The following is a 26,716-nucleotide window of genomic DNA, read 5'->3' on the forward strand; positions in this document are numbered from 1 at the left end:
ATGAGTGAAAACTGAAAGTAAATCAATGCAGAAATATATTGACAGTTAAGAGGGAGTTGATTCTACAGACAATCACATACATTGTGCTTCAATGTTTTGTTTTGTCAAAGTTCCTGGTCAATTTGATAATTTTCTTTTGAACGTATGCAGTTTGGCTGTGTGAGCTCGAGGCAAGATCCAAAACCACTGTTTAATCCTGTTTATGTGTTTAACATCCACTCTTAAAGCAAAACCTTTTGAAAAGAAAGCTAAGACTTGACTCAAACTTGAGTTGAAGTACATTTCTTGTTGATTCTGAATTTTAAAAAATCTGCAAAAAGTTGACAAGTAAAGTAAGAGAGACTAGAGAAAAAAAAGTTAATGCAAGCGATGGAAGAAATGCAGAAAAATATACAGCATTTAGGCACCATAAAACTGAAATGGAAATAATCTAATTGTACAAGGTTTACATTGATTACAAAAGGACAAGGCTATATTGTCAGCGACTGCTTTGAAAATAAGCGTATCCAAGCATGAGATTCCTGGAGAAGACAAAAGAATGATAAGTAAAGTAAAACAGATCATGTAGTGACACTGAGGCAGCTTCATTTGCATGTCTGCTGTCAAAAGTTGTCATGAAACAAAGGAAAAGAGAAAAAGAAGTCTAAATGAAGTACTCTTTCTTTTCCTCTGCATGCACATGGTTTCCCTCAGCATTGATGATGGCTGTGTCTGCGTCTGGGGCATCCTCTGCTCCCTTGGCCTCGTGTGTTAGATACGTCCCTGTAGGCATACAGAGCCATACAGCAAGTTATCCACCTGCTTAAATGCACTAGACATTTACTCCAGTCAAGAAAATAGTTATTCAAGTGACCTCTTTTACCTTTATGTCTGGCCAGATATCGTCCAAGAACTATTATCAGACACAAGGTGATGAAGACGACGACTGCAACAACACCACCAATTAAAGCGTGGTCAGGTCCATGTTGTCCTAAAGCATTAGGATCTGTACAAAGACAGAGACAGAGACAAATGGAGGGAAAAGTGGAGACAAAAGAAACACCTGCAAGATGTTTAGCCGCTATCTAATGCAGGTGTAGACATTTATTCAAATGCATTGAAAATAATTTACTCTTGCAAGTGTCATGGAAAAATCCTGATGTAGCTTTAACACTTTGACACACTCGTACAAAGCACAGTCCCAAATGAGCTTCTGTCATATTCAGAGAAAACCTGTCATCGCTGCTTTGAAGTGCTTAAATTGAGGTAGAAAAGATGTAATCATAGGAAATACCACAAATCTTTGCACAATTCCAACAAATGTGGCATTAGCAACAGCAACATGCTGCAAGAAAACTGAAGTCTAGCCCTGAGTGATGTTTTAGTTTTTTCGCCAAAGCCTCTACACATATTTTGTGTTCTCACATTCAGCTGCTGACGATCAGGTTTTTTAAATGAGTGTTATTTAACATGAGGTGTCCCCCGGGCAGAGAGCGAGCTGAAGGTTTCCCAGGTAGGAGCATGCCTTTGTGCCTGTGCTGTAATAAACAGTAAGTGGCTGTGTCTTTACTGTGCACTTTGTGTGCTCTCATTAGCTCAAGCTGATGGATGGCTATGGCTTGTGCTCAGATTTGTAAAGTGACCCTGGGAAATGACGGCGGGGATGTTCCTACAAACCTTGTTATTCTCCTCTGTTAACGAAATGCAACCATCATTTTCAGCAACCCAGTGTGGGACGTTAAAAATAAAAAGAGATGGCATCGAGAAACATGCAGTTTATATAACTACATGCAGGATAGAACCACCACAATTGTTGTATCAGGGACTCACAAGCAGGCACTTCACACTTTGAAGCAATAACTGTTTTGGTACAATAGTTGAATTAACTCAATTTCGGGTTGCATGTCGATGGATATAATGATCTCTTCGGGTGATTCAGCTGTCAACAAGGGGCATAAGTAATTTTCATATCACACTGGGCTGGTGCACACTGCTCACAGGAATAAGACAAGCTGAACTACTCTTGTTGCACTGCAGCTGAAGATGTCATCTCAACAAAACTTGCCAATTAGTAAGTTTTCCACTTACGGTGTGACAAAATGAGTATTTATACTTGTCCAACCAGATTTTTGACTCCAATTCAAAACACTGATTATTCGTATGTCTATCCTGGAACAAACTATAGCGCGGTAATTCATTTAAAAATGATGCAAAACTTTCTTGAATATCTAAGATGATTACTTAAGAAACTATACACACTGTCACAAAAGGAAAACTCAAGACATTTCAATGGCACACAGGGACATCAATGACTCAATTTGCAATATTTGGTCTGTTCTGGGGTTTAGGTATATCAAGAAAGAAATGTGAATCTTGTTTCTATCTTCTTTTCATTGTGTCTGGCAGATCTCACATAATACCATATCAAACGAAATTGCTGCAACCACATGCTATGCACATAATACTAAATCATGAATGTACCTAAACAAATATAATGAACAGATATTTTTTTTATGTGATCAGAAATGTGAAAGATCACAAGTAATCACATGATCTGAAATATAATATTTACACACTGGCACTGACACAATGGAGATGGAGCTGGGATGGAGACACAATCTCCATCCCAGCTTCACTCAGATAAAGACGTCCATTTCACTGTGCAAAGACAAACCAAATCAGAAACACATTGTGTGATAACTTATGCAGCCTGTGACATGGCTGGAGAGAAAGCGGCTGGCGTCAGCTGAGTGAGCATCCATGCATGGTGATGGTTTGGCTCATGCTGTGTGGAGGCTGTGATGCGTCCTGACCCAGATCCGGTTTCAGCATCACACACTGTAAATCTGGCTTGCAATGATCGTCTAGTAGGATATTTACCTGTTGTAGGCCCTGGAAAGTCTTTGGCTGTTGCCATGGTTGCAGACAGTGACAGCAGTAAGGGAAGACGAGGGGGAACAACACCGTGATAAAAAAGGTGACCACAAAGTTTGTATAGGAAACATGAGAAATTAGCATGGTTTGTTTTTTTACTTTGACCGCGTGCAGAAGTGACGGAAAGCGAAGCTTGCTGTCACAGCCAAATGCATGCATAAGTGGAGTTACTGGAAACTGGGAGAGCAGCACAAGATAACAACAAGGACGAGATGAAGAACAAAAATGTAAAGATTGCTTTGGGTGTAATTCAATATGTACATCCTTAATGCGTCAAGATTACAAATAAAAATGTTTATAAAAAAAAGTACTGTGATTCGCCAGCATCTACATATTCAACAAGAAATTTGTAATATATTTTTTATATATTTGGCATATGATGAAAGATAAGTAAGAGTCTACAGATATGGCCAAATGGAAAGTTGCTCGAAAAGTTAAGTCACAGCTCAAGTCCTCACCGTTACCTAGTAGAGGTTTGCATTTATTTTTTAATTTGTTTACCACTAGTAGTACTATGAAGCATATTTTTATGACTGGGTTTCTGTTTTGTTTGTTTTCAGAATGCATATACGTGCATGTGGTCAACGTAATACACATTCCTGCCACCAGTGTCAAACTATTTTGCTAATTGGCAGTTGTGCTCGCAAAGACTGCAAACTAGTAGAGATGTAAACAACACACAATTTCAAATATTAAAAACAAAAACAGCTTTTCAAGTATTTTATGAGGAAGGAAATGCCTTCAACAAGTTTGCTAAACCTAAAGGATACACATAATGGGTTTTGGTTAGAAACACTGAATATTAACATAACTTTTGTTTATTTACAGGAACACTCCAAAGGGCACCTTTAAGGCCCATAGTTTGTCTTATCAAAATAAAGCACAACCCAAATCTGAGAAACCTTTGAGTTTTCTCTATCACAACACCAGAGCTATTTCGACTGTTAAGGTAGTTAGCATGTATTACCTGCAGAGTGATCTTGTGGAAAAAGTCATATCCAAATACTACAACATGAATTAATTACATGGAGCATGCGATTTTGGTAAACATTATTCAAATGCGATTGCATGTGTTCTTATTGTTTGGTTGTCATGAAATCATTAGAAAAAAAATGAAATCATTCAGCCTAACAACAACAGTATAAACACTCATGTCTTCTATTTTCTGCTTCTGCGAAGATGTAAATTTGTGCGGTGGTTTGCAAACAGTAACTACCTGATATGGTAACATACTCCAACAGTGTCTGCATATTGTCAGCTACCGATGAGAAAAACTAATGAGAAACTGCAATAAAAATGATGGTAAGGTAACAGCGTTGTGTCAAAAAATAAAGCAGAAAGGAAAGAGAAAAAATAGACAGAGTATTGAATTCGTCCAGTAAAACATTGCTATTTTCCAGCTCAAAGCCCGGCTGTTAGCTCATCAATCATCAACTGTGTTCAGTGTCGTGTTTGTGAGTGCATGGAGCATTGAGGCGGGGCCATGGGAGGAGGGGGGTGGGGCACTGCCTATGCCTGATGTAGGAGGGTATAGGCATTAGCAGACTGGGAAAACAGAGGCTAAAGAAGAGGGGAGCTGAAGATGGAGCCATCAAGGTGATGACATCTACTAAATGAAAGCAGCAACAGAGGGGGACCAAAAACAAAATTCTCCATGGGGAACAGACTCAACAAAACTTACAGTAAAAATGAATAAATTACTCCATGTGGCTGGTGTGCTGATTTAATTATGGTCTATCACCTCAGTGAATACAGGCAAAATAATAACAAAAGATGCACATATGATAAAATAGAAAGTGTTCGACAAATGACTAGATTCTTTCAGCAACATCTTTTGGGAAATGGATTAGTCATACTGTACATGAAGGACTCGTATTTCTTACATCTATTACATTTTCAGGCTAGGTTGGTTGGTAAATGAGCCACACTCATAGAGAATGTAAAACTCATCATGTGCCATACTTGTTGAGGTCAAAATGTATAATGAACGAGTGAAATGTGAGGGTAAGAGGGAGAGAAGCAGGAATGCAGCTTCACAATCAGATACAGTTATTTCTCTACTGTATTTAATCAAACTAACTGTTGCTATTTCTGAAAAATGTCAAAGTAATTATACTATTTGGTGTTTCCTCGCTTTATTAAATACAGTGTACTAAGGAGCATGATTGCAGATGGTGATGAATTGCGTCGGAGCGATGACATTTATTGCAACTCAGCTCTCTTGTCATTAGCAAATTAGGCTTAGAGGCTGAGATGATCCGAAGAGACCGCGTAAGTATTCAGACAGACGCGATGTAGCTCTGAAGAATGACTGTCATCATCGGTGGAAATGAGCCCGTCTTGCACATCCTTTACCTGCTCAACTCAATTTCTCATCCTTCTTGCGAACCAGAACCTTTGAATTTAGTGAGAGAGCTGCCGAGGAACAGCTCTCTGTCACATAAAACTCAAAAAGCTAGATCAATTCAAGAAATTTGAATGTTTCTCTTTAAACTAATTTGAATGAGTGGATGTGAGGATTGAAACTTTGGTCCATCAACTGGCTCCCAGATATGACAGGATGATACTAGCCTGACACCACTGCCTACCCCTCAATGAGCATGCGGAAAGAAGAGACTGAGCTAACAAAAGCTGACGAGTGTGTCATTCTCCTTTTCCTTTGTTTTTTCCCCAAATGAAGGGCTTCCTGTCCCCAAAAGTCTCTGCCTTTAAAATCGAAAAAAGAAGCTGCTGTGCATCCACTAACTGCCTGTGAGCTTGAATAAGTCCAGCGTCTGAGCTGTGATAAGTCGCTCCCAAACAAACTGTGGGACGGTTTAATTGGCAAAAATGGTAACAAATAAATCCATGTTGAATTTTAATATTCTGTCCTTGTTTTTGTACTTTTACTTGGCTTGGCTTGTTGATAAACCTTAAAAACATGTGCTGCAGAGGCCTTAATGATCCGTTTCCTGCACCATGCTGTCTTTATTCTCTCAGACGCTCCACTGTCTCGGGATTAACTTATCTCTCCTCCAGGCAGTACTCGGAAGCTAAATTCTGCATCCTTTACACTCCCCCCCCCCCCCCCCCCCCCCCCCCGTTTCCTCATAGGAAGAGTCCAAAAGCTAAACCTATGTAGCGATGTGTACAGTACAGTGAGGTAAACTGGGTTATCCTGCACCGTGCCAAGGCAAGATTTGGGACTGAAATCTTGAGGAAATGGTCTGCAAACTGGTGACATGTAGTTGTACTATCAGTGCTTGTCCTAAAATGCTGTTAAACTTCATTTTAAATATTTGAACCACAAAATTACATTAGAAAACAAACTTACTACTTTTAGTTTTCACATTGTTACTCAGTTGTTGGAAGCCACCCTTTACTCTCTTCTATCCAATCATTCATTACCATCTGGCAGGAAATGCAATGTAGTGCAATCCATTTATCATGCTGCTAATTGTTTTCAGATTTGCATTTGTTTCTCTGTTCCAGGCAGCCATTTGTTTCCATTCATTTCTATGTAGAACATACATTTGAACTAAGTCTGCATTAATTATTGTCAGAGTTACAAGGATCACATGCATGATCACACATTCATAGTATAGTACTTTTCACATTTTTCTAAATTAATGGAAACCAATGGCTGTCTCAAAGGGTAAGACAAGTACATCCAAAAATGTGCACATAATTTGCAGTTGAGGAGCTAAATATTGCAAACATACTGTCAGGGATTTTTTTGTGTTACGAATTAAATCCAAGATGACCTAAACTGAACTGGCACATGACTTTATAGCCAAATGAATTAATTATTTCCACCCATCCATTAGCTATACACTTCCATGGCCATAGGGAGCTGGAGTCCATATCTGCATATATTCATAAATTAACCACAAATGACTGTTAAGGGCTAAAGTCAAAAGTTTCTGTTCACAATCTACTTTTCAAACAAAACTGACATTAGAAATGTTCCAAAAGTCGTTGTGATCGATTATTTGACAGAAGCATTGGAATTCTAGGAGACGCTGAGAGTTGTGATTATATTGAAAAATCTTTCATACGATACTTCATAATGTCTTTCGCTATTATTGTTTTGTTCTTATGCTTTTTAATTTAGAAGCTTTTTTAAATGGTTGTAACGTGCACCATCTAGCAGTTAAATTGCCAGACCGACAATCCCTCTTCTGGCTTTGTGTCTTTGTAATGAACACCAACCATCTTTAAGATAGCACAGAGTGTGCTGCAAAGCCTGGAGTTTGAAGCGATAACAAAACCGATCATCCATAACAAGACTAACCATTACAGTACCCACCATATACAAACAGTATATATTCTGCACTGTTGGTCCCCAGGTGGTTGCTGGCCTCGCAGCGGTATGTGCCATTGTCTGTTTTATTAAGTGTGGTGATGGTTAGTTCCCTGCCCTCCACAATCATACGCTCGATGTCTGGCAGCTCTCCTCCATCTTTAGACCACAGCACCGGTTCAGGTCTGGGAAAAGAAAATACACACATCGTTTTCTTTTCATCTTGCTGAATATGATTTCCTAAATGTAAAGACATATTGAATTAACTGAAGACATATTCTGTAAAGATGACAAATCCTGTTTAAGTCTAATTTCTGCCTATTTTCATGCTAGTAGTCATCAAATTGAATGTGTCAAAAATTGGCAACTTACATTGGGTTGCCTATGGACACACACTCCAATTTGAAGTATTGTCCTTCCTGTGGAATAATCAGTGAATGTGTGATCTCCAAATGGGGAGCATCTGCAGAGAGGGGACAAAACAATTGCAATGCTATGACAGTACTGTGTGTTAGAGGCTTTAACTCAAACACTGCAAAGCACCACAGTAGTTAGTTCTTTACCCATTGGGCAGCTCTTAGCTCTGGCCCATATCCCTGTTCTGCTTTGGTACTAATCTCTTACCTGCAAACTAATCCTACACTAATCCTGAACAAATGCAAAACTAAACCTGCAGACATAAATGTAATCTCAGTCCTTGTATTTCTTCTCATTGCTAATCTTACACCTAATCCATCTTTGCAGGGTGTGTATGACTGCACTCACAGTGGACCTCCAGGACCTCAGTTGTCATGTAGGGGTTTGGCAGAGACACATGCTCCACACTGCAGGTGTAGGCGACGCCATCGTCACGTCTGTCCACCTGGAACTGGAGGCTACTCCTCACTGCGAAGGATTTTCCTGTGGCATTCACATCCTTAGTGCCTGCAGAGAGTCAGAGAAAATGAACAGGGGTGCAATATACTTGTGGATTGCTAATGTTATTGGAGAACAGTTCTGGCTTGGAAGAAACAGAAATCAGCTTGAATGTTAACTAAAACTTGAGAAACATGACATTGTATTTCAAAATGTTGCTTTTCTGACATAGACAGCTGCAGTGTTGTTGTTGTTGTTTTTCTCTGCATCTCCTTTGAGGGAGAGAATCCTTGGCCTTTGAAAGTCAAGTCAAAGTAGAGTGAATAGTGAGGGGAGAGCAGTGTGAGCACTGACTCGGTTGAATGGGTGTGTTTGCTCCTCCAGGACCACCTCTCAAACATCCCAGTCAACACAAACAGACACCCGGCAGTGCAGAGTGGATCTCCACAGTTGTAGGTAGTCACACCTTTCTATTCATTTACTTAGTTTCGTGCCCGAACATTCACCCTTTACACAACTTCAGATCTTGATTTGTGTTTGTTTTGTCCCTGCCCTGTGATGCCGTCTTCATTTAGAGACTCCTCTTGACTTATAATTGGAAGCATTTCTTTGTAGTTTGCTGCTGCTCTCCTGTCGATGCTTTGTGTGTTAGCGCCACTTTTCTCTGGAAAGAGCTGTACTGAATAGCAAAAAAGGACAAAGGCATTACTTGACGAAGGCCTCAGAAAGACTTTCCACTGGAGCTACTACCCTCTTCACCTCAGTGGGAGGATTTGATTTTTGTAAACGTATCATGGGTTGGTTGGGTATAGTTTGGAAGACTTAAATTATGGCTTGTCTTCAGATTGATTATTGTTTTATGTTCATTGGGTCAGGTTCTTGGGTCAGCCTTGAAGAAATTAGCATGCAACAATTTTCTTTTATGGTTATTTTATGACCAATATTTACAGCCTAAAATGTTTTCTTTTTTAAAAATTCTGTACCCTAATTTCTTTGCTGTTGAAAGCCCAGAACTTATATTCTGAAAAAATAAAAGTTTTTGCCTCTTTGAGCAGGGTCTTTAATCTTACATTGGAACTTGTTCATCCTTAGTGAACAATCTTGCACATTTAATATTTTGGTGTTTGGTAGTTGGAGGGTAAAGAGTGCTATGGGACATGTTAACAACTGCTCTACTGGTAAATTAGTGGTTGGGTTCCTGTGTGAGATGGTATATTTTCTACCAGTTTGAATCAATGAGGTCTAGTGCAATGCTTAAATATGTTCACACATTAACATACAACACTATCCATGTTGACAAGTGGTTTTAAACCACTCATTGGCACTAATCCAATGACTATGATACACAATTGTTTGATCATCATTAAGCCTTGATGTTTGTAATGCATTGGTAATAGCAGTTTAAAAAGGCATCTTGGTTTATTCCCTACAGGCTTTTAGATTTTATTTTTGCGCTCTTAGGTCAAACGTTACATTTTCTGTCTGTCCCACGCACTCACCTTAAGACCCGTGGTGACCAAGCTTTTGAGGCAGTAGCACCGAGGTTGTGGAATGCTCTGCCTGCACCCCTACGTTTTGCTGATTCAGTTAATTTGTTTAAAAATCAGCTCAAGACATACCTGTTTTGTCTGGCGTTTGGGTAAAACTCATGCTCTAGGCCTGCTTTTACTCTATGTTCTTAATTGTGTACTTTCTGTTTATTGTGCCTTCTTAAACACGTTTCATGTTTTACAATCTGTTCTTGTAAATTATTTGCCCTTGTATGGTCACATTTTGTTGTTTGAAATTCCGCTCCTGTTAAGCACTTTGTGACTTTTGTCTGTGGAAAGCCCTTTATAAATAACTCTCACTTACTTACTTACTTACTAAACATCAAAATAGTTACAACAACAAAAAAGGCACATCAAGAAGCTGTTGCAATATACAATTTGATACTCATAATAAAATGAGATGAAAAGCTCCTAAAAATAAAAAACTGAATGTAATGATTTATTACACTATAATATTTTTAGCAACAGTAATACTGTTTGTATTATACTCCTAGCACACAAGTGGGGGCTGAGTAGTGTAGTGGAGAACACTGTTTCAAACAAATGGTCTCCAACTGTTGTTGTCATTTTAGATCACAGTTAACATTATTACAAACGGTTGAAAATGTGAAATCAGCGAATAAAATCAGAGCAGAGATGTGCAGTGAGCTCATATCCCTCTACAAAGCAGATGATGCCGGAGCGCTGCACTCTCTTTATGAAGCCTCACAAGATCAATGCCCAGCGTATCAGGGAAGAGCAATGTGATGCCTGTACTTGGAGAATGAATTGAATGCAACTATTTAATATGCCTAAATACATTCACACACATTTGTTTAGTAAATAAATACTCTACTAATACTAATCAATTAAAAAAAATGACTAACCATAAAAATGAGGAGCATAATTGGGATGTTTTAACCGTATATAATTTTCAGGCCATTGAACTTTATTGGTTTCTAAATGTTTTTCAACTAAGTTCTAACAGGGGTACATGGAAAATGGGGTTAGGAGGAAAAGTGAGTGTACATTGTCTTAAAAATACAGCATATCAAACCATCTAAAGCAATTCATCTGAGAAACCAGTATGAGGTTCTACAGGTATATTCCTGTAATATGGCTCATTTGCAAAACACTCAGATATTACCCCCCTATCATAAAATGTAGAGAGTGGGTGAACAAAAAAGCTACAGAAAACATTATAGTAACATTAGAGTAATGTTTTTAGAGTTAGGTCAACAGATGTTAAACATATAATTGAAAACTAATTTCACAGTTAAACTGTGTAAAAAAATGTGCAGCAACACACAGATCATCCCTGCTGGTAATGGCTGAAGGTATTGAATACAACATCATTCTTGTTCACAGGCTAGTGGTAGCACCACACTGAGCTCCGGTATGAATGAGGCACGTAATCTAATTTGGGATTATGGCTTTAATGAGGATGAGAATATCAAACAAGAAGCAAAGTAAAATATGGTAACCTTCGGAAATAGAGGACAAACAAAAGTATTTTCTACCATAAATTGTAAGGTTGGACTGACGTGACCCAGTTAATTCAGATAAATCAACAGATGATGAGGCTGACCCTGCTCACAGTGGCTAATTTAGGCAAAATGTTGAGGTCTAAATAAGTTATAAAGGTTACACTTCAACTAAATAAGACAGTTTAAACAATACATTCCATATACGTGTCATGTATAGAGCTTGTTATATTTAGCAGGAATGAAGTTGCTTTAATGATTTAAAGCAAAGGTAGTATATTATCATGCTGTCAGTCTTGTATGTAGACACAAAGATTGAAACACACTCCAGACAAAACATGAAGGCCAAAAGTTGTCTAAAGACATGATGCACTTATTAAATAGGAAAGTATTTACCACATCCCCCACTCTCTGCTACCGTAAACGATGTGTATGGGAAACACAGTGATGATCCTTAGATTAGAGAAGCATGCAGTGCAAATATTAATCAGCACGACCAATTTGATTATTTAGTTGTAAACATGTTTTTCCACTGATTGGAGAAAGTTGTTGCTGTTCACATTGGGCAATTAAAAGTTTCACAAAAGTCAGTATGTTGGGGATACTTGATATGAGCATCAGCAAAGAGCAAAAGATGTATACAGCTGTATAACCTAAGGGTGTAATATTGTTCAAGATATAAATCAAAGTTTGTGATATTTCATTTTAATGCTTAATTTTACAGATTAGACAGGATGGGTGCCTAGTTAAAATGGAGCACACATATTTAATAAAAAAATACTAAATAAATGAAATGATGATGATAATAATAATATATAATCTCTAGATTTAAATGTCTTGATATCTTGCCTAACTGAATATATACAGTATATAATTTGTCACCATGTTGGAGCTTCTGTGTATTGGAATGTGCCTTTGTGTCACTCTGAAAGGAATATATAGGCCACTTTATGTATGCAAAGAAAGTGACAGTGGGTGGATTTTTTCCTCAATAGATTATAATTTGAAGTCTAGCTGTCATTCAGCAACACAAGTAATTTGTATAGCTCTATACTCTGCAAACAAATTATTTGACACTGGATGACAGTTGCAGTTTGAGGTTTGTAATGCTGCGTGCTTCTCATATAAATTGTTGAAAAACAAATCATCAAAGCATGAAATAAATATGACATGTTTTTGCTATAACACCTGCTGTCATCTTGGAGCTTTGTAGACTGGTCCCCCCAGTGGGGATAGATTTGACTGACAGCAGACACTGGCGGCAATGATCTACGACAGAAGAACCAATGGCAAAACATGCTGCTCCCAGCACATACTCGCTAAAGAAAGCTTTAAAGCAGCACCTACAAAAGAGTTGGATCCGGAGCACTGATTGACATTCCTCCTCTTTGACACTTTGACATGGAAATGAAGTTTTTAAGTCAAGCCCTCCAGTCTCGGCTTTGTTCTTTATCTCTCTTTGACTCGGAGATGCATCACACCAGGTCTGTTTGCCCAAGCGGCTTAATAAAACCCACCATACACGGGTAAAACTAATAAAAGCACATTTGTAAACAAGACAGCAGTTTTGGGTAGACTTACATGACATATTTAGAGATGTGCAATTCTCAATTCCATTTTATACATCAAATATAAATGTTGGGAATAATTATTTTGTTTTAATTTAGTAATTTTGTTTGTATGTACTTTTGTGATGCCAACTGAACTGGGATGAAGGTATTACATTTTTATTTGTATCCACAAAAGACGGGAGTTGGAGCCATGAATACATCTGTGGCCCCTCCTAAACTTTGTTAAATTACCTCTTGGCATTTGTTTTATGTGCATATGTCTATATATGTTAATATTAAGTTTTGAGCTTTAAAGAGTTATCTTAAAGTATACAAGACATAAAGCAAAAAAAGAGATCATCTTAGTGCCTCTCGAGATGGACAGCAAGTCTGGTTGTGACGCTGTGAGCCAGCTCTCCACTGGCCTTTCAGGAATCTACGTGGATGTCATTTCAACAAGAAAACTTCATATCTCAGCCCCTCTCCCATCAATCATCATGTAGTGCTGGGCAGACACAGACAGAACCCCCAAGAAAAAGCTCTCTGCTGCAAATCTTCAATAAAGAGCAACTGTCACACTGAGTCTCTACAGCAGGCTCCGTTACATTAAAGAGCTCCACACGGCTTACCTCTGCCATCAAATTGAGGAAAAACATTCCATTCCTATTTTTTTTTAAATGTTTTTGTCTTTTTTTGTACATTTTTAAAGCTGAAATAAAAGCTATAAAAATACAAAGTGCCGAGCTTCAGACAGTTTGGAAAGAGGTATACAACAAAGTGAAAGCTTGTAAGGCACATCGTGTGAAACCACAGATAACTTCTGCTGGTTTAGTGTGATCAGCACACTGCACCATCTGCTGCCGAATGCATTGTCTCTGTCACAGTTTTTTTTCCTTCTGGGTGAAGCTAGTTATGTGGCCTCTGTAAGTTTGCATTCTTGTGCGTTCTTGAATCCTCCTTGACTCGTTTGACTAATCTAATTGCTACTGTTTGAAAAAAACAAAAAACAGCTGCGGAACGAATCCCCAGCAAGAACAACTCATCACTAAGGTAGGTCATACAGGAGACTTGTAACTGGGGGATAAATTAACACCAGTGTGTCCTTTTAAGCTAACACTAGTGGTGTAATTATGGACCACTGTCAATCCGTGATCCGTACGGATCCCCCTCACGGTTCGGCACGCGTGTCGACCCTGGATCTTTATCCTCCAACATTCATTAAAATATGCGATCAGGACATCGGCATTTATGCTTTTCTAGTCGCCGATCTCTGATAATGTTACATTATAAACGACCAATCAGTGTGTAAATTGACAGCACCGCTAATTGCCAACGAACGAAGGTTCCCTTCAGTTACATTATGATGCGTTCAGGCTCTGTTCAGTAAAAATGGGCATTGGGCAAAGGTAAATTATAACGTTACCATGATGTGTTCAAATGTAATCTTATCTCGTAAAAGATTAATTATGAGCTGTTTAACTTCAACACTAGCTCTGAGCACCTTATGATACATCATTAAAACTACAAATGACAAGATTTGTTTTAATCAATTAAAATACAATCTTTTTTTAATCATTTTAATTGTGTGTTTTTATAAAGAAAATAACATTACAAATTATTTTACAAAGTAAAAGGATAATAATTACAATTTCTGATGGTTTACACTGACTTCAGAGCAGTTGAAATGATTATTGTGACGTTGGCAAAAAAAAAAGTCTGGAGACCAGCTGCTATAACCAAACAACAAAGAGATAATGATCAGCAATTAGTACCAGCGGCAAAAAAACCTGATCAAGGATCTCTAAAAGTTATATTTGCACCCTTTTGTCTTTGTGCTGATCTGATCTGTGATCCGATCCGTGATTCTGACCCAATACGATCCGAACCGTGAGTTTTATGATCCGTTGCACCACTAGTGAACACAAAACATGAAGCACAGAGTCTCAAACTGTTAGCATGCAATCGTTCTTCTTGTTCCTCTCTCAGACTGTTTAGGAGGGCTAGCTTCCCTCAAAAGCGTGATTCTTCATCGTGGCATTATTTGAGTCGATTAGCCGAGCCACATTTTACCGAGAAGAAAGGTCAAACATTTGCTGGTTTGAGCTTCGAAAATATGAAGGTTTGCACCTTCTGTCTTCTATATCATTTTAAATTGAAAACAAGCACGAGCCCATGAGCCAACCCATAGAGTGTACAATTTCCCTTTTGATGATCACCTGTACTATTGCATGATTGATTTGTGTTTCCATGAATCAACCAGTTGACATCGTTACTAGTGCCACAAACAGTGGAAAACAGAATGCTGTGCAGAACTTGTTGTTGATGTACACTTAACTTTATAATTAGAATCAATACGAGGCCCTCCTATACAGTATGTCTTCACCTTGGTCACGCAGTGAAATGTGGAAGGCTCTGCCACAGTCCAGCAACATTTGGACGGCGTCCAACAACAGCAGCAATGCTGGCCGTGAGCCAAGCGAATCATGGCAGCGCTAAACCCCAGCCAGTGGAACAATGCATGAATATGAGCATAAAGGAATGCAGCAGCTGAATGACTTGACAGTAATGATGTCTCCAAGAGAGTACAAGTGGTAACAGAAGATACAATGCTCGTGAAATCCACACCACATGCCCTACCTTGAACCTCCTTGTCATTTCGGAACCACCGAATATTGGCAACTGGTTTGCTGCCTGGTGTGGTGCACGTCAGGGTGATTACGTCCCCCTCAATGGCAGGCTTGGTGAATCCTGTGATCTCTGGTCGTCCTGGCATACCTATGGTGCATGGAAATGTAATTATAAATAACATACTGAATCGATCTACGTATATATGAGCCTGTATTCCTCTGATGATAAGAAATGAATAACTGATATTCAGATCAGATATTCATGTTTTCTTCTCTCATTGGCAAGATAACATTTAATTTAGACTTTTGATGTTTGATTTTTTATAAGGCACGACAAAAAGGTATGATAAAAAAGCAGTAGTATCACAACAATGAAATATACCCAACAACAACTAAACAATAGGAATTGTATAAATGGGAAAGTCAATATTATTAAATAAAGTCAAAGATGAAAAATACCCAAAATCTCTCCTTCAAGATAACTGACGCAAATATATTTCTGTCTGGCAGTGAAATGCCTGACGAAGGTCATCCTACAGAGTTGATTTTTAGTTTTTGTCAATTTATGAATATCCTTCAACTGTCTGTCTTAAACAGGTCTGAAAAGATTCACATCGAGTCTTTTGTGTGGCTGTCCTGCCTGGCAGACAATTCAATATAGTAACATAACTAGCTTGCAATTCTTTATTCTAGTAGACAAGGGTAAAACGTAATGCTGAAATGTTATTTCTGTTGTGTAATGTTGTACGTGCTAGGTGAAGAAAAAAAACAGACTATAATTCAAAATGTGCACGTATTCATGCTGTCAGAACGTGAAGAATTACCCACAATTAATTGGCCTTGTTGAGACTAGTCCAAAACAGACATGCTCACCCAGAACAGTGAGATAGGCCTTGGTGGTCTTGACAGGCATGGTGAAGAGCGAGCAGGTGTACTGGCCCTCGTCTGACAGGCTGACGTCACTGATTCTGATGATGAGCTCCTGTGACGAGGCTCGCACCAGCTCGATTCTGTGGTCCCTCAGAGCTGTATCAGGAGAGAGGACACAAAGAACCACGGAGTGCACAGAACAAAGACAGAAAACACCGTTTACTAATGGGGAAAATTCACGCTGAATTCAGTGATGGCAATTCACATTTGTAATTCAGATGACACTGACAAGAACATGGCCGAATGCACTGTGCTTTCAGTTATTTCAAATAGTTGTCAAATGCAGCAAACACATACTGTAGCGAATGATTTGAAACATTTTCTTTACATTTGCATTCTAGCCCACAGTCTTATTCAGTCTGTGAGAACACCGAAGGCATCAGCGGGAAGCACTGAAGCGAAGCAGCAGAAAAAGCTAGATTGCAATATCTATTTAGGTAATCACTTACATTCCAGGTATTGATTTACACTCCCTTTAACACTTTTAGTAACTGGCTCTGCCTGTGACATTTTATACTTTGAACATTCATATCCAAACCTTACCCTGGCCTTATACAGAACCACTTAGTACTTATTTAATTATGTTGTATTTTTCACTGTAACTTTAGGCCAAAAGAATCCAGATAAAGGTTAAACAATAGTACCACATGGTAATTATTCACTTTTAAGTATCATATTGGGGTAATCACATTGTGTCAATGTATTACAAACTACTGTCCAAATGAAGGTTTTATGCAAATTGCAATGAAAAACTAAGAAATCAAAAATGTAATGCATAACCATTTCACAGTTATGCATTACATTTATTGTACGTACAATACGTTATTGTAGTGTACGTTGCTGTACTGAACCTTGATTTGATTATTTTGTATTATAATTCTTCATGCATTTGCTGTATCATGATGAGCATCAATATTGTTAAAACGTTCTTGTTAATATTGTGATATTAAAATCAATCAAATTGCCCAGCTCTAGTCCAATCTTAAGGTAAAACACAAAACAACAATACTGCTAAAAGTAATACAAATTAGCTGCTACATACAAATCAACCACTACTACTAATATGATTAATGATACAATAATCGACACAATGGCCATTCTGAAAACACACCTTGAAATGAAAGTGTTTTCTTAGGACACCTTCACCACTGCTCATTCAGATTACACCCTCATAAACCTGGGAAAACCACACAGCTAAGCTGAAGAAGGTCATCTCGCACCTGTCATCTCTTATACAGTTTCAAATTGAAAATCACCTGCTCCTACATGCAACCAACCATAGAGGGCAGGAAGGAAAGTGCTCTTCATTGAATAAATTACACATTCTTAATCCACACTCCCTTTAGGCCTGGCAAACTCTCTCCCTGGACACTTTTTCATCTGAAGTAATTTGAACTCTATTGGATTGTATTACACGGGGCAAATCTGGCAAAATGCAGCAGAAGTGGGTGTTGATTAGGATTTAATCAACATGGCCAATGTAAAATCACATCAGATAAAGAAGACATCTCTGTGTAAATCATTAATCAACTGCTCCGTTCCAATTTATTTGATTTCAGTGATGAACATACAGAGCAGCCATGTAATAAACAGTTAAATTAGATTGGCTGAAATGATTATTAGATATATACAAACATAGGTCGTTATCAACAACGCTCTTCTTCTGCTTCAATTACACCATATCATTTGATGATCATTATCTTATAATCACACGCACACTAAAAAGAAAAAAGGAAAGATTGGCTAGAGATATTGATGGCCCTAAGATATTTCGTATTAAAGACTCTTTGTTATCCAAGAATAAAGAGTAAATAAAAACAATCTTCAAGCCAGTATTAAAATTTAACAAGAAGCTCTGCCATCAGAGAGCCAGCTTATTATGTGCTATGGGGCTTAATACAAACATTTGATAGTCTTACTGTAGCAAACCGCATCCTGAAACAAAGCTGCCTGATGTTCTTTGTAGTTAAGCATCCTCACTACAGATCTTGCAAATGCCTAGAGGCTTTGGCAGAAAACAGCGAAGCCTTTGGTGGATGGATGCATCGGAGAGGTGATGGGGTCTAAACAAACATTGTACCGGAGCTCTGAAGATATGGAAGTACAGGCTGAGAAGATCAAAGCTTTGGACAATATGACATACTGTACTTCCCCTGCATATCCTTCCATCCCTGCATCGCACGTAGAAAGGACGAGGAGAAACAGACCGACTTTTCTTCTTCTTAACCCCCTGTTCCTTAAATATTACAAAACAATGAATAGCTCCAGCAACCTCTGAGATACTGATAAATGTTCTGGTTGTTTCCTAAGAGGGATTTGTCAAGGGAAAACAGACATCCTTTGGTTAAAATGTTGACACACCAAAAATCTGTGGGTGTAAACATTTTTTATTTGATTTGCTCCAGTAGCTGTGACTACATTGAATTCATGACTATTACAAAAGTTTTAACCCATTATTTTTAACATCTAGTATATGGCCAGTCTGATCCAAACAGTCATCGTTTTTAGCAAAATATGGCTGGAGCTTCCGTGTTGGACCCTGGAAGCTCTATAGTAGCATATTTAGCCATATTTCACAAAAATTATGACTCTTTGAAACACACTGAGCACGTGGTTGGACAACAGAGAAGTGGATTATGCTGCAGGAGTGGTTGTAGAATTTATTTTTCTGAAAATAATCACCTTTGCAATCCATTGAAACTAATGCAAAACAGTGACCAAATACAGACCACTGACAATTTCAAGTGATGTGTAAAGTAAAAGTTAGGCTACACCTTTTTTTTTTGTCTGCTGAACAATATCACACTACCATTAGAACAGAACCAAATCTAAATGTCAGTAGCTGGAATACTGATTCAGATACTTTAACCCAAGTAGTGGCAAGTAGATACAACTTACAGTTAAACAAAAGAAGGACTTGACGGATATGTTTTTGTTAGACAGGCACATGGCACTTGAATCAATGACACATTGATAGAATGAGATTTACAAAGGTTTGAATAACCCAAAGACAAGTGTTATCTATTACTCAAACAGCATATGGCCAGGAAAGCTTACTACTAGCATCCAATCCAGGCTAGAGGCCCAGCTTGTGGGCAGATCCGTCACAATCAGACCCAAATGCCAGCGGCTGACAAAGCTTTTTTCCAGGTGCTTTAGGAAATCAATGTGATGAAAAGGTTCATTTCCCCCAAACCCTAGATAGCTCCTGCGTTGTTCATTCTGCTTAAGAGAAAGCATAAATCGGCACCCTGACCTTGTGTATGCTACAGCCTTGCAGCATGGCAGCTTAATGTGCAGTACATCTCCTGTGATGGAGGCCTTACCAAGGCTGTCTCAAATCAGTACAACTGACACCCGGTTCCCCCTCAGGGCAGGGGATACTGTTGCTATGGTCCTTTGATGCAAAGTAATGTTTGCCTTGTTTCCCTGACAGTCCTTTGCACCATCGACCATGTCAGTGGAAGACCAATTTGAGGTCTCCCAAGAGAACAGTAGTATGTCAGATTCCGTTTTAACAACCTAGGTCAACTGTGCAAAAAGTTATCTGAATGTACAATGTCCAAGAACCCGTTTTAACATGTAAAACAGCCGTTACAATGACTTATTCCAATGCAGTACACTTTTTTTGATTTTTAAGAGAAGGGCTAACAGTCTGGTTGGTAGCATTGGCTCTGCCATGAGATAAAACCGGAGGCAGCGAAACTCGAAGTGCACTTATCACATGGCATTCGCGTCCGCACTCTACTGAGCAGCAGACAGATGTTACCCAATGTTTCTAATCCAAAATGATGAAGTATCTCTTGACAGTCCAGATAGAAAAGGACATTTTACATCTATCCATTAGTCTTGGAAACAAGCTGATGGCTATCGGGTTCAGCCAAAATATGTTACATCCACTAGTGTCCCCATTTTGCCATTTTTGCATGCCCTGTAACCACTTTGAGCCAGTACTGGAATGTGAAAGCACTAGCTGTCCTTCAGCGAGAACACAGGGTCCCCCCTTCTCACAGTCCAGCTAGGGGCTCCACTCTTCGCAATTAGAGAGTGTTTGCTGCTGGCTGTGCTTACTCAGTGGCTGTGTGGGCGATTCTGGATGCGCTCCAGGGCTAGTGGTGCAGGCAGGGGGCTCTTTCTCACCACACATGTGGCTGCAATTAAGAGAAGGAAAGGGCCTTGTTCCAGAGGGCCATTGTTACTGCCTGCACTCTCAGAGATCCCACAGAGCAGATGCTACTCAAATTGGACTCATTTTCAGTGCTTGAAGGAGGAAAGGAAAGGAGGATTTCTCCCAGCAGCTATGCTACGTCCCCTCTTCATGTGGTGAATAATGACAAAGAATATATTTTTGTCTGTCCATTTTTCAGCCCACTGACATAAGCTTGATTGTACACTGCGGGGATTTATCTGCCTTTGAGTCCCTTTTTTCATGTGAACTTTCTAATTTTCATTTTCATTACACCAAGTCACAGTGGGGTTACATAATTGTACTGGTTTTCAAAGCATTTTACACATTTCAGGGTTTGTACAGACATTACAGTATGACAAAACAATGACTTGACCAGCCCCTACAAAAAGGAATTAAAAGTTTTTCAGGTGGGTTTCAAACTTCTACATGAATTTTAATACAGCATATTCTTCATTATTCTAAAGAGCTAATATACACATATATGTGTGTGGCACATAGCTTAGTATAGTACATGCTTGGCCAAATGTTAACGATTTAACGTAATATAAATTTTCGCAAAGTCTGCTGCCTCAGTTTTTATGATGGCAATTTGCATATACTCCAGAATGTTATGAAGAGGGATCAGATGAATTGCTAGTAAGATTGCATTTAAATCAACCATTTATCGGATCATCGAGAACTTCAAGGAGAGAGGTTAAATTGTTGTGAAGAAGGCTTCAGGGCGCCCAACAAGTCCAGCAAGCGCCAGGACCGTATCCTAAAGTTGATTCAGCTGCGGGATCGGGGCACCACCAGTGCAGAGCTTTCTTAGGAATGGCAGCAGGCAGATGTGAGTGCATCTTCACGCACAGTGAGACGAAGACTTTTGGAGGATGGCCTGGTGTCAAGAAGGGCAGCAAAGAAGCCACGTCTCTCCAGGAAAAACATCAGGGACAGACTGATATTCTGCAAAAGGTACAGGGATTGGACTGCTGCCTCAGTAAAGTCATTTTACTGGGGTAAAGTCATTTTCTCTGATGAATCTCCTTTCCGATTGTTTGGGGCATCCGGAAAAAAGGTTGTCTGGAAAAGGTGAGCGCTACCATCAGTCCTGTGTCATGCCAACAGCAAAGCATTCTGAGACCATGCATGTGTGGGGTTGCTACTCAGCCAAGGGAGTGGGCTCACTCACAATTTTGCCGAAGAACACAGCCATGAATAAAGAATGGTACCAAAACATCCTCCGAGAGCAACTTCTCGTCAACACTGCAAATATTGACTCTTTGAATAAACTTAATGTAATTGTCAATAAAAGCATTTGACACTTATGAAATGCTTGTACTTATACTTCAGTATACCATAGTAAGATCAGACAGAAATATATAAAAACACTGAAGCAGCAAACTTTGAAAACCAATACTTGTCATTCTCAAAACTTTTGGCCACGGGTGTACATACAAGAGTGGCTCTTCACATTAGTGATAATAGCCGAGTGTATAGTGCCATAATGGAACATTCACTTTTCAGTGAAGTTAGAGGTAACCCAGTACACTTAAAAGTCCATTAGTCCCTGAAGAAAGACATTATCTGTGGCCATGAAACGCCATCTACATTTTGTCTCCAATAAAAACAGTTACTGAGAAGTAAACAAAATACTTGTAAGAAAAAACTGGTGGCTTGTGAAATTTTCCTCAGCATCACTTCAGATTTCTTTCCCAAGATATCTAAAGAACATGCGGGAAAGCATGACCAAGTAAATCTGTTTAATAAATTAAACTTACGGTGTGTTTAACTCTTACACACTTAACTTCACTTTTGCCTTTATATGTAATGATTATTTGTTGTCAACTTTACATGATGTTTTCCTTCTTTTATAGTTTCCTCCGGATTTTCAGGTGTGTCCAAAAAGCAACAATGTAAAATTTAAATTCCAACTAAATCAAAAGAAGAAAACAACAACGGCAACAAAAACCTGTATATGGTAGCTGATGTCAATTTCAAACTGAAGATAGATGTACACAGAGATATCTGAGACCGAGCTCAGGTAAATATCCACTACACTTGCTTCCAACAGACCCACCATCAAATGTTGTGTGTTTACTGGAATGGACATTAAAATGTGCTTTCATTGGTGCTCACTCCAGTAATTGCATCCTTGGTAATTATCCTTCATTCTCTCAAGCTAATGAATGTTTTAATGCTCACATTAGAGCATTCATTTAGCACATAACAGCATTTTGATTACTACAAGCCAATTAACATCAATTTTGCTTTGTGACCTTTATGATCCAAGCTGAATGCCTCAATTAAATGTCATAAATGATGAACCGTAAACTTCTGAGAGATTGAATTGAGATGAGCAACACGTGCTGTACAATTTGCCACAGCATGGATGTATATGTTGAATATGTCTCCATATCTCTGCTACAAACACATACTGTAGTTGACATGCAACCTGCAGTAACTTCCCATTAATATCATTATTCTTATTCACCGTGTCTGACAAAATATTCTGCTTTCATCCTGCATGCCTCCAGTAATAATGTTACCATTCTCTACAGCATCACTACTTTTTTTTGTTCCCCTTTTCTAACAAAAGCTAAAATGGAAGTAAATCATAATGAAGACAGAAAAAGGACAGCTTTGCTCTCATTTGTCCTGCTCAGTAATAATAATTCATAACCACGCCAACATATAAAAGGGATAATTCTACAAAAGACAAATGGCCCAAATCGATTTCTTCATCGTGGCAGCTCACCACAGAGCCACTTCCTTCAACAGTCCCTGCCAATTGGTCTAATGCATGAATCATGTGCTGGCATGGCTATTAAGGGGATCTATCTCTGTTGTCTCATGTTTGTGGTGGTAGTCCGATGGATGCATGCTGGTGTTTGCCATAGTGTAGTCTGAAGCCTCTAAGGTGGCAACAATCAACCAAGACTCAGATATACATAATGGTTGTCGAAGAGCGTGCCAAGAAGCCAGCTGGCATGGTATAAGAGGAAGGCTGTGTTCAGCTTCAGACAAATGTGCAGAGACAGTCCAACCCATATGGATCGGCTTTGGGAATCCAGCAAGGTTAACACTCTCTTGGAGCTCCACAAGGTTTGACTGAACCTCTTATGGGAGAGGATGAGATGGAGGTCCTTCTTATCATTTACACTCTAACCAAAGATATGTAAAGCTATTGAGCTGCCACCCACTACTTCCTTCCCGCCTGCAAACACACCTCTTTTCCTAATTCCACATCTGTGTCGAGACGTAACATTGCTGTGTAGACAAATTGTAAATCACATTTTGTAGGATGCACTGCTGGGATTAAGTTCTACCTACATACCTACCTGAGGACTCCCAATGGATACTTAAACTAATAGTGCACCTTTTACATTGCTCTATTAATTAAATTGCAAAGATGCATCAGAAGAAGGTTAATTGGAGTAATCTTTAAAGTCATTAATGGAGACTCTCCTTGCCAGAGAAATTACGGCATCAGTTGATCACATGACCCATGTTGAGTGCATACAAAATGCCTGACTTTGACACCAGATACCGCATTCCATATTCATTCCAAATATAACAATATCCGACCAATATCTTTTCCACTTAGGCCACTTAAATTACAGACAGTAGTTGCATTACATTGCATTACTGACACTTGTGTTTGAATAATGTTTGATGCAAAAGATACACATGCTAGCTTTTCTTACTCTTAAACTGTAGAGTAGAGTAGACTTAAGGAGAAAATGGATGTCTGTGTTTTTCCTGAATTTTAAAGACACTGAATACCTTGTCTGTAATAGCCAGTCATTGGGGCTTTTTTTTTCATATTCTCATTTGTCAGACCTGAATTAAAATGGAACAAATTATAGTCAGGGCAAAGATCAGATTTTGTCTTACTTTACCCAGCAGTTGTCAAACCCAATTGATATAATAAGGAACCTCAGCTTCGTTACAGATGTTTCCCTTTACTCCACTATAGCTGCTGAAAGAGATTTGAAAGGTCATTTTAATACTCTTTTCCCTACACAATCTCCAACACATCCAGACAAATGCCCTTATCTTTCGTACAGAGCTTGAGGGAAAGAGCAAGAGGAGATTTCAAAAATGGCTCACAGAGCGTTTTGTCTAATTTAAGACAGAACAGCATTTTTTATCATCATTACTTGTATGTGTTGAGCATCCGCAATCACACACAAAATCTGTAAAAGCAGAGTTTCTTTTGGATTCCACACACACAATGACAAACTACCTTTGTGAGGAGAGAGTGGGGAAAACTTGCAAGTGCATCAAACGCTAACATATGGCCATGCTGTCATGGACACCCAAGGGGATTGTTGTAAGCAGAGAGGTAGACAACAGAGGCAATGGACAGAGATAACAAGTGCAGGGAAAATGAAAGATTAATCTAAACAGCAGGAAAAAAATAAATAAATCAAAAATCAAAACACTGTGAACACGAAAATGCAACATAGCTATATTAATCTAATCTACTGAATGACAGCAGTCTATGAACAGCTATTCAGCACCCTGCCTCAAGCTCAGCCAGTCTGCAGTTGTTTGACTGAAATGTAGCATAAGGTTGAATCTAACATTTTTCATTGGCTCCTACAAGAAGGCACAACAAATGGGAGAAGGACAGTTGCAGCCCTCTGCCAAGCAATTAACTGGTGATTTGGCACAGTAGAGATTTCTTCCCAGGTGTCCCACCCTCTTCCTCACATGAAGCCCGTGTTGTTCCACGCCTCCCGTTTCTCCTGATGGCCTCACAGGCATCATATTAGTTGTGCCAATAAAGCTTTTCATTTGGCTGTTTAAAAGGAGATGGAGAGGAAGTGTTCCATACTTAGCCCTGGCAACCTCTGCTGAGGGGACTACATTCATTTTGTCATCCGAATGGCTCAGGAAAAGGATTCTGTCATGCAATATAAATGGCTGCCCAAGAAGGGCAAAGTGGCTCATACATATTGTGCTCTTAAAGCTCCCCTTACATGCTTATAACAGGAGCCTTCTGGATTTTCATGTGGATACAGATTTCTATTCACAGGAGATGAAACATGTGAACAAAACACACTTAACTGGCTTCATTTAGACCAAATGAAATAACCAAAAGATACGATTTGAATCATTCATCATGTGTTACATCTCTTCAAAGTACAGAGAAGTGAAGGTTTTTGAGATTTGTTCTGATAGAATTTGGGGATTTCAAAAGTGCAATAATGAAATATTGCAGAGAATACAGAAAAAATAACAAAAGAGAATGGTTTTGGTTCAATGACTTTTGCTTGAATTCAAATCTCTGGGCACATTAACACCATTCACACAAGAGTATATATTTAAGATTTAGTTAACTTTTGTTTAATTGTATTTGGAAGTAATTTCATCTAATAAAACACCTTAGACCTCATTACTAAATCCAATCACTTGCGAGGGAGAAAGTATTTCTTCAAACCAGACTGTGACTCTCATTCTGTTGGTTCACTCTGGCGTCTCCCTCTCCTATCAATTGTTATTCAAAGGGAAAGTTAATCTCCAATCACTGAACCAATGATATTGTATTAGTGACTACAGCATAAATGGAATGGGTAATATGCTGTGAGAAACACTAAAAGATGGACAGTCCAACTCTTACAAGACCAGTCCACTGTTATACTCCCTTTCACCCCAATTCCAATTTATCGACTCCAGACTTTTGTCACCTTTAAATTGGATTTGGCTGGTGAGAGCACATTATAATTCATCCTGGCTTGGGCCTTGTTTCACAAGGTTGCAACAGTGCACTCTTTTCAGTGACATCAAAACAGCTATAAACAAATGTAGGGCAGCTAAAATGCTAATTAAGCCCAATCATCTCACAATCCACAGGCGTTACTGTGTTGTAAACAACACTGTCAGTGTTGCGTGATTACAAAAGTTCAATTCAAAAACAGTCTATTTCCGTTTAGTTTGTGCCCTGGGACCTCAATGGAGAAATAAATTCATTGAAAGTCTGTTTCTACATTACATGCATTTCCCTGTTATCCTGTCTTTTACTGTATTCTAAAATGATGTGGTCTAAGGCAGACAGGGCCAATTTTGCACATTCCAAAAAAAAAAAAAATGAATGAAGACAGCTCCTGTAGTAATGTGATCTGGCTATGACATCTTTATCATATCTCATCATTTTATCATTACAGCCATTATCCTCTGGGAATATTACTCACCTTTCTTGTCCCCAAAGAATAGGGTCTGTTGTGCAGGGTTTGACCACTGGAGGGAAGTGTTATCATTGTAATCCACACGGCAGGTCATGTTGGCTCTGCCCCCCTCCACCACCGTCACATTCTGAGTTATGGGGAACTGACCTTGGCTACCTGTGGGATTATGAGACAGAGTTTGAGG

General features: G+C 38.9%; 1 protein-coding gene across 1 annotated transcript; it reads right to left on the reverse strand.

The window, feature by feature from the left end:
- Positions 1–643: 643 nt before the first annotated feature.
- cadm2b (cell adhesion molecule 2b) lies at positions 644–26,716 on the reverse strand (the record flags this gene model as incomplete). The annotated part of the gene is made up of 10 exons (XM_076100536.1): positions 644–762; positions 863–985; positions 2,860–2,886; positions 7,202–7,380; positions 7,568–7,658; positions 7,961–8,119; positions 14,338–14,340; positions 15,251–15,388; positions 16,114–16,266; positions 26,539–26,716. Coding segments are annotated over 10 exons (1,170 nt in total), but the record flags the coding sequence as incomplete, so codon positions are not given.

Source organism: Anarhichas minor, unplaced genomic scaffold, assembly GCF_050575085.1.
Source record: "Anarhichas minor isolate MPS153535 unplaced genomic scaffold, ASM5057508v1 ptg000026l, whole genome shotgun sequence".
NCBI classification, from domain to species: Eukaryota; Metazoa; Chordata; class Actinopteri; order Perciformes; family Anarhichadidae; genus Anarhichas; species Anarhichas minor.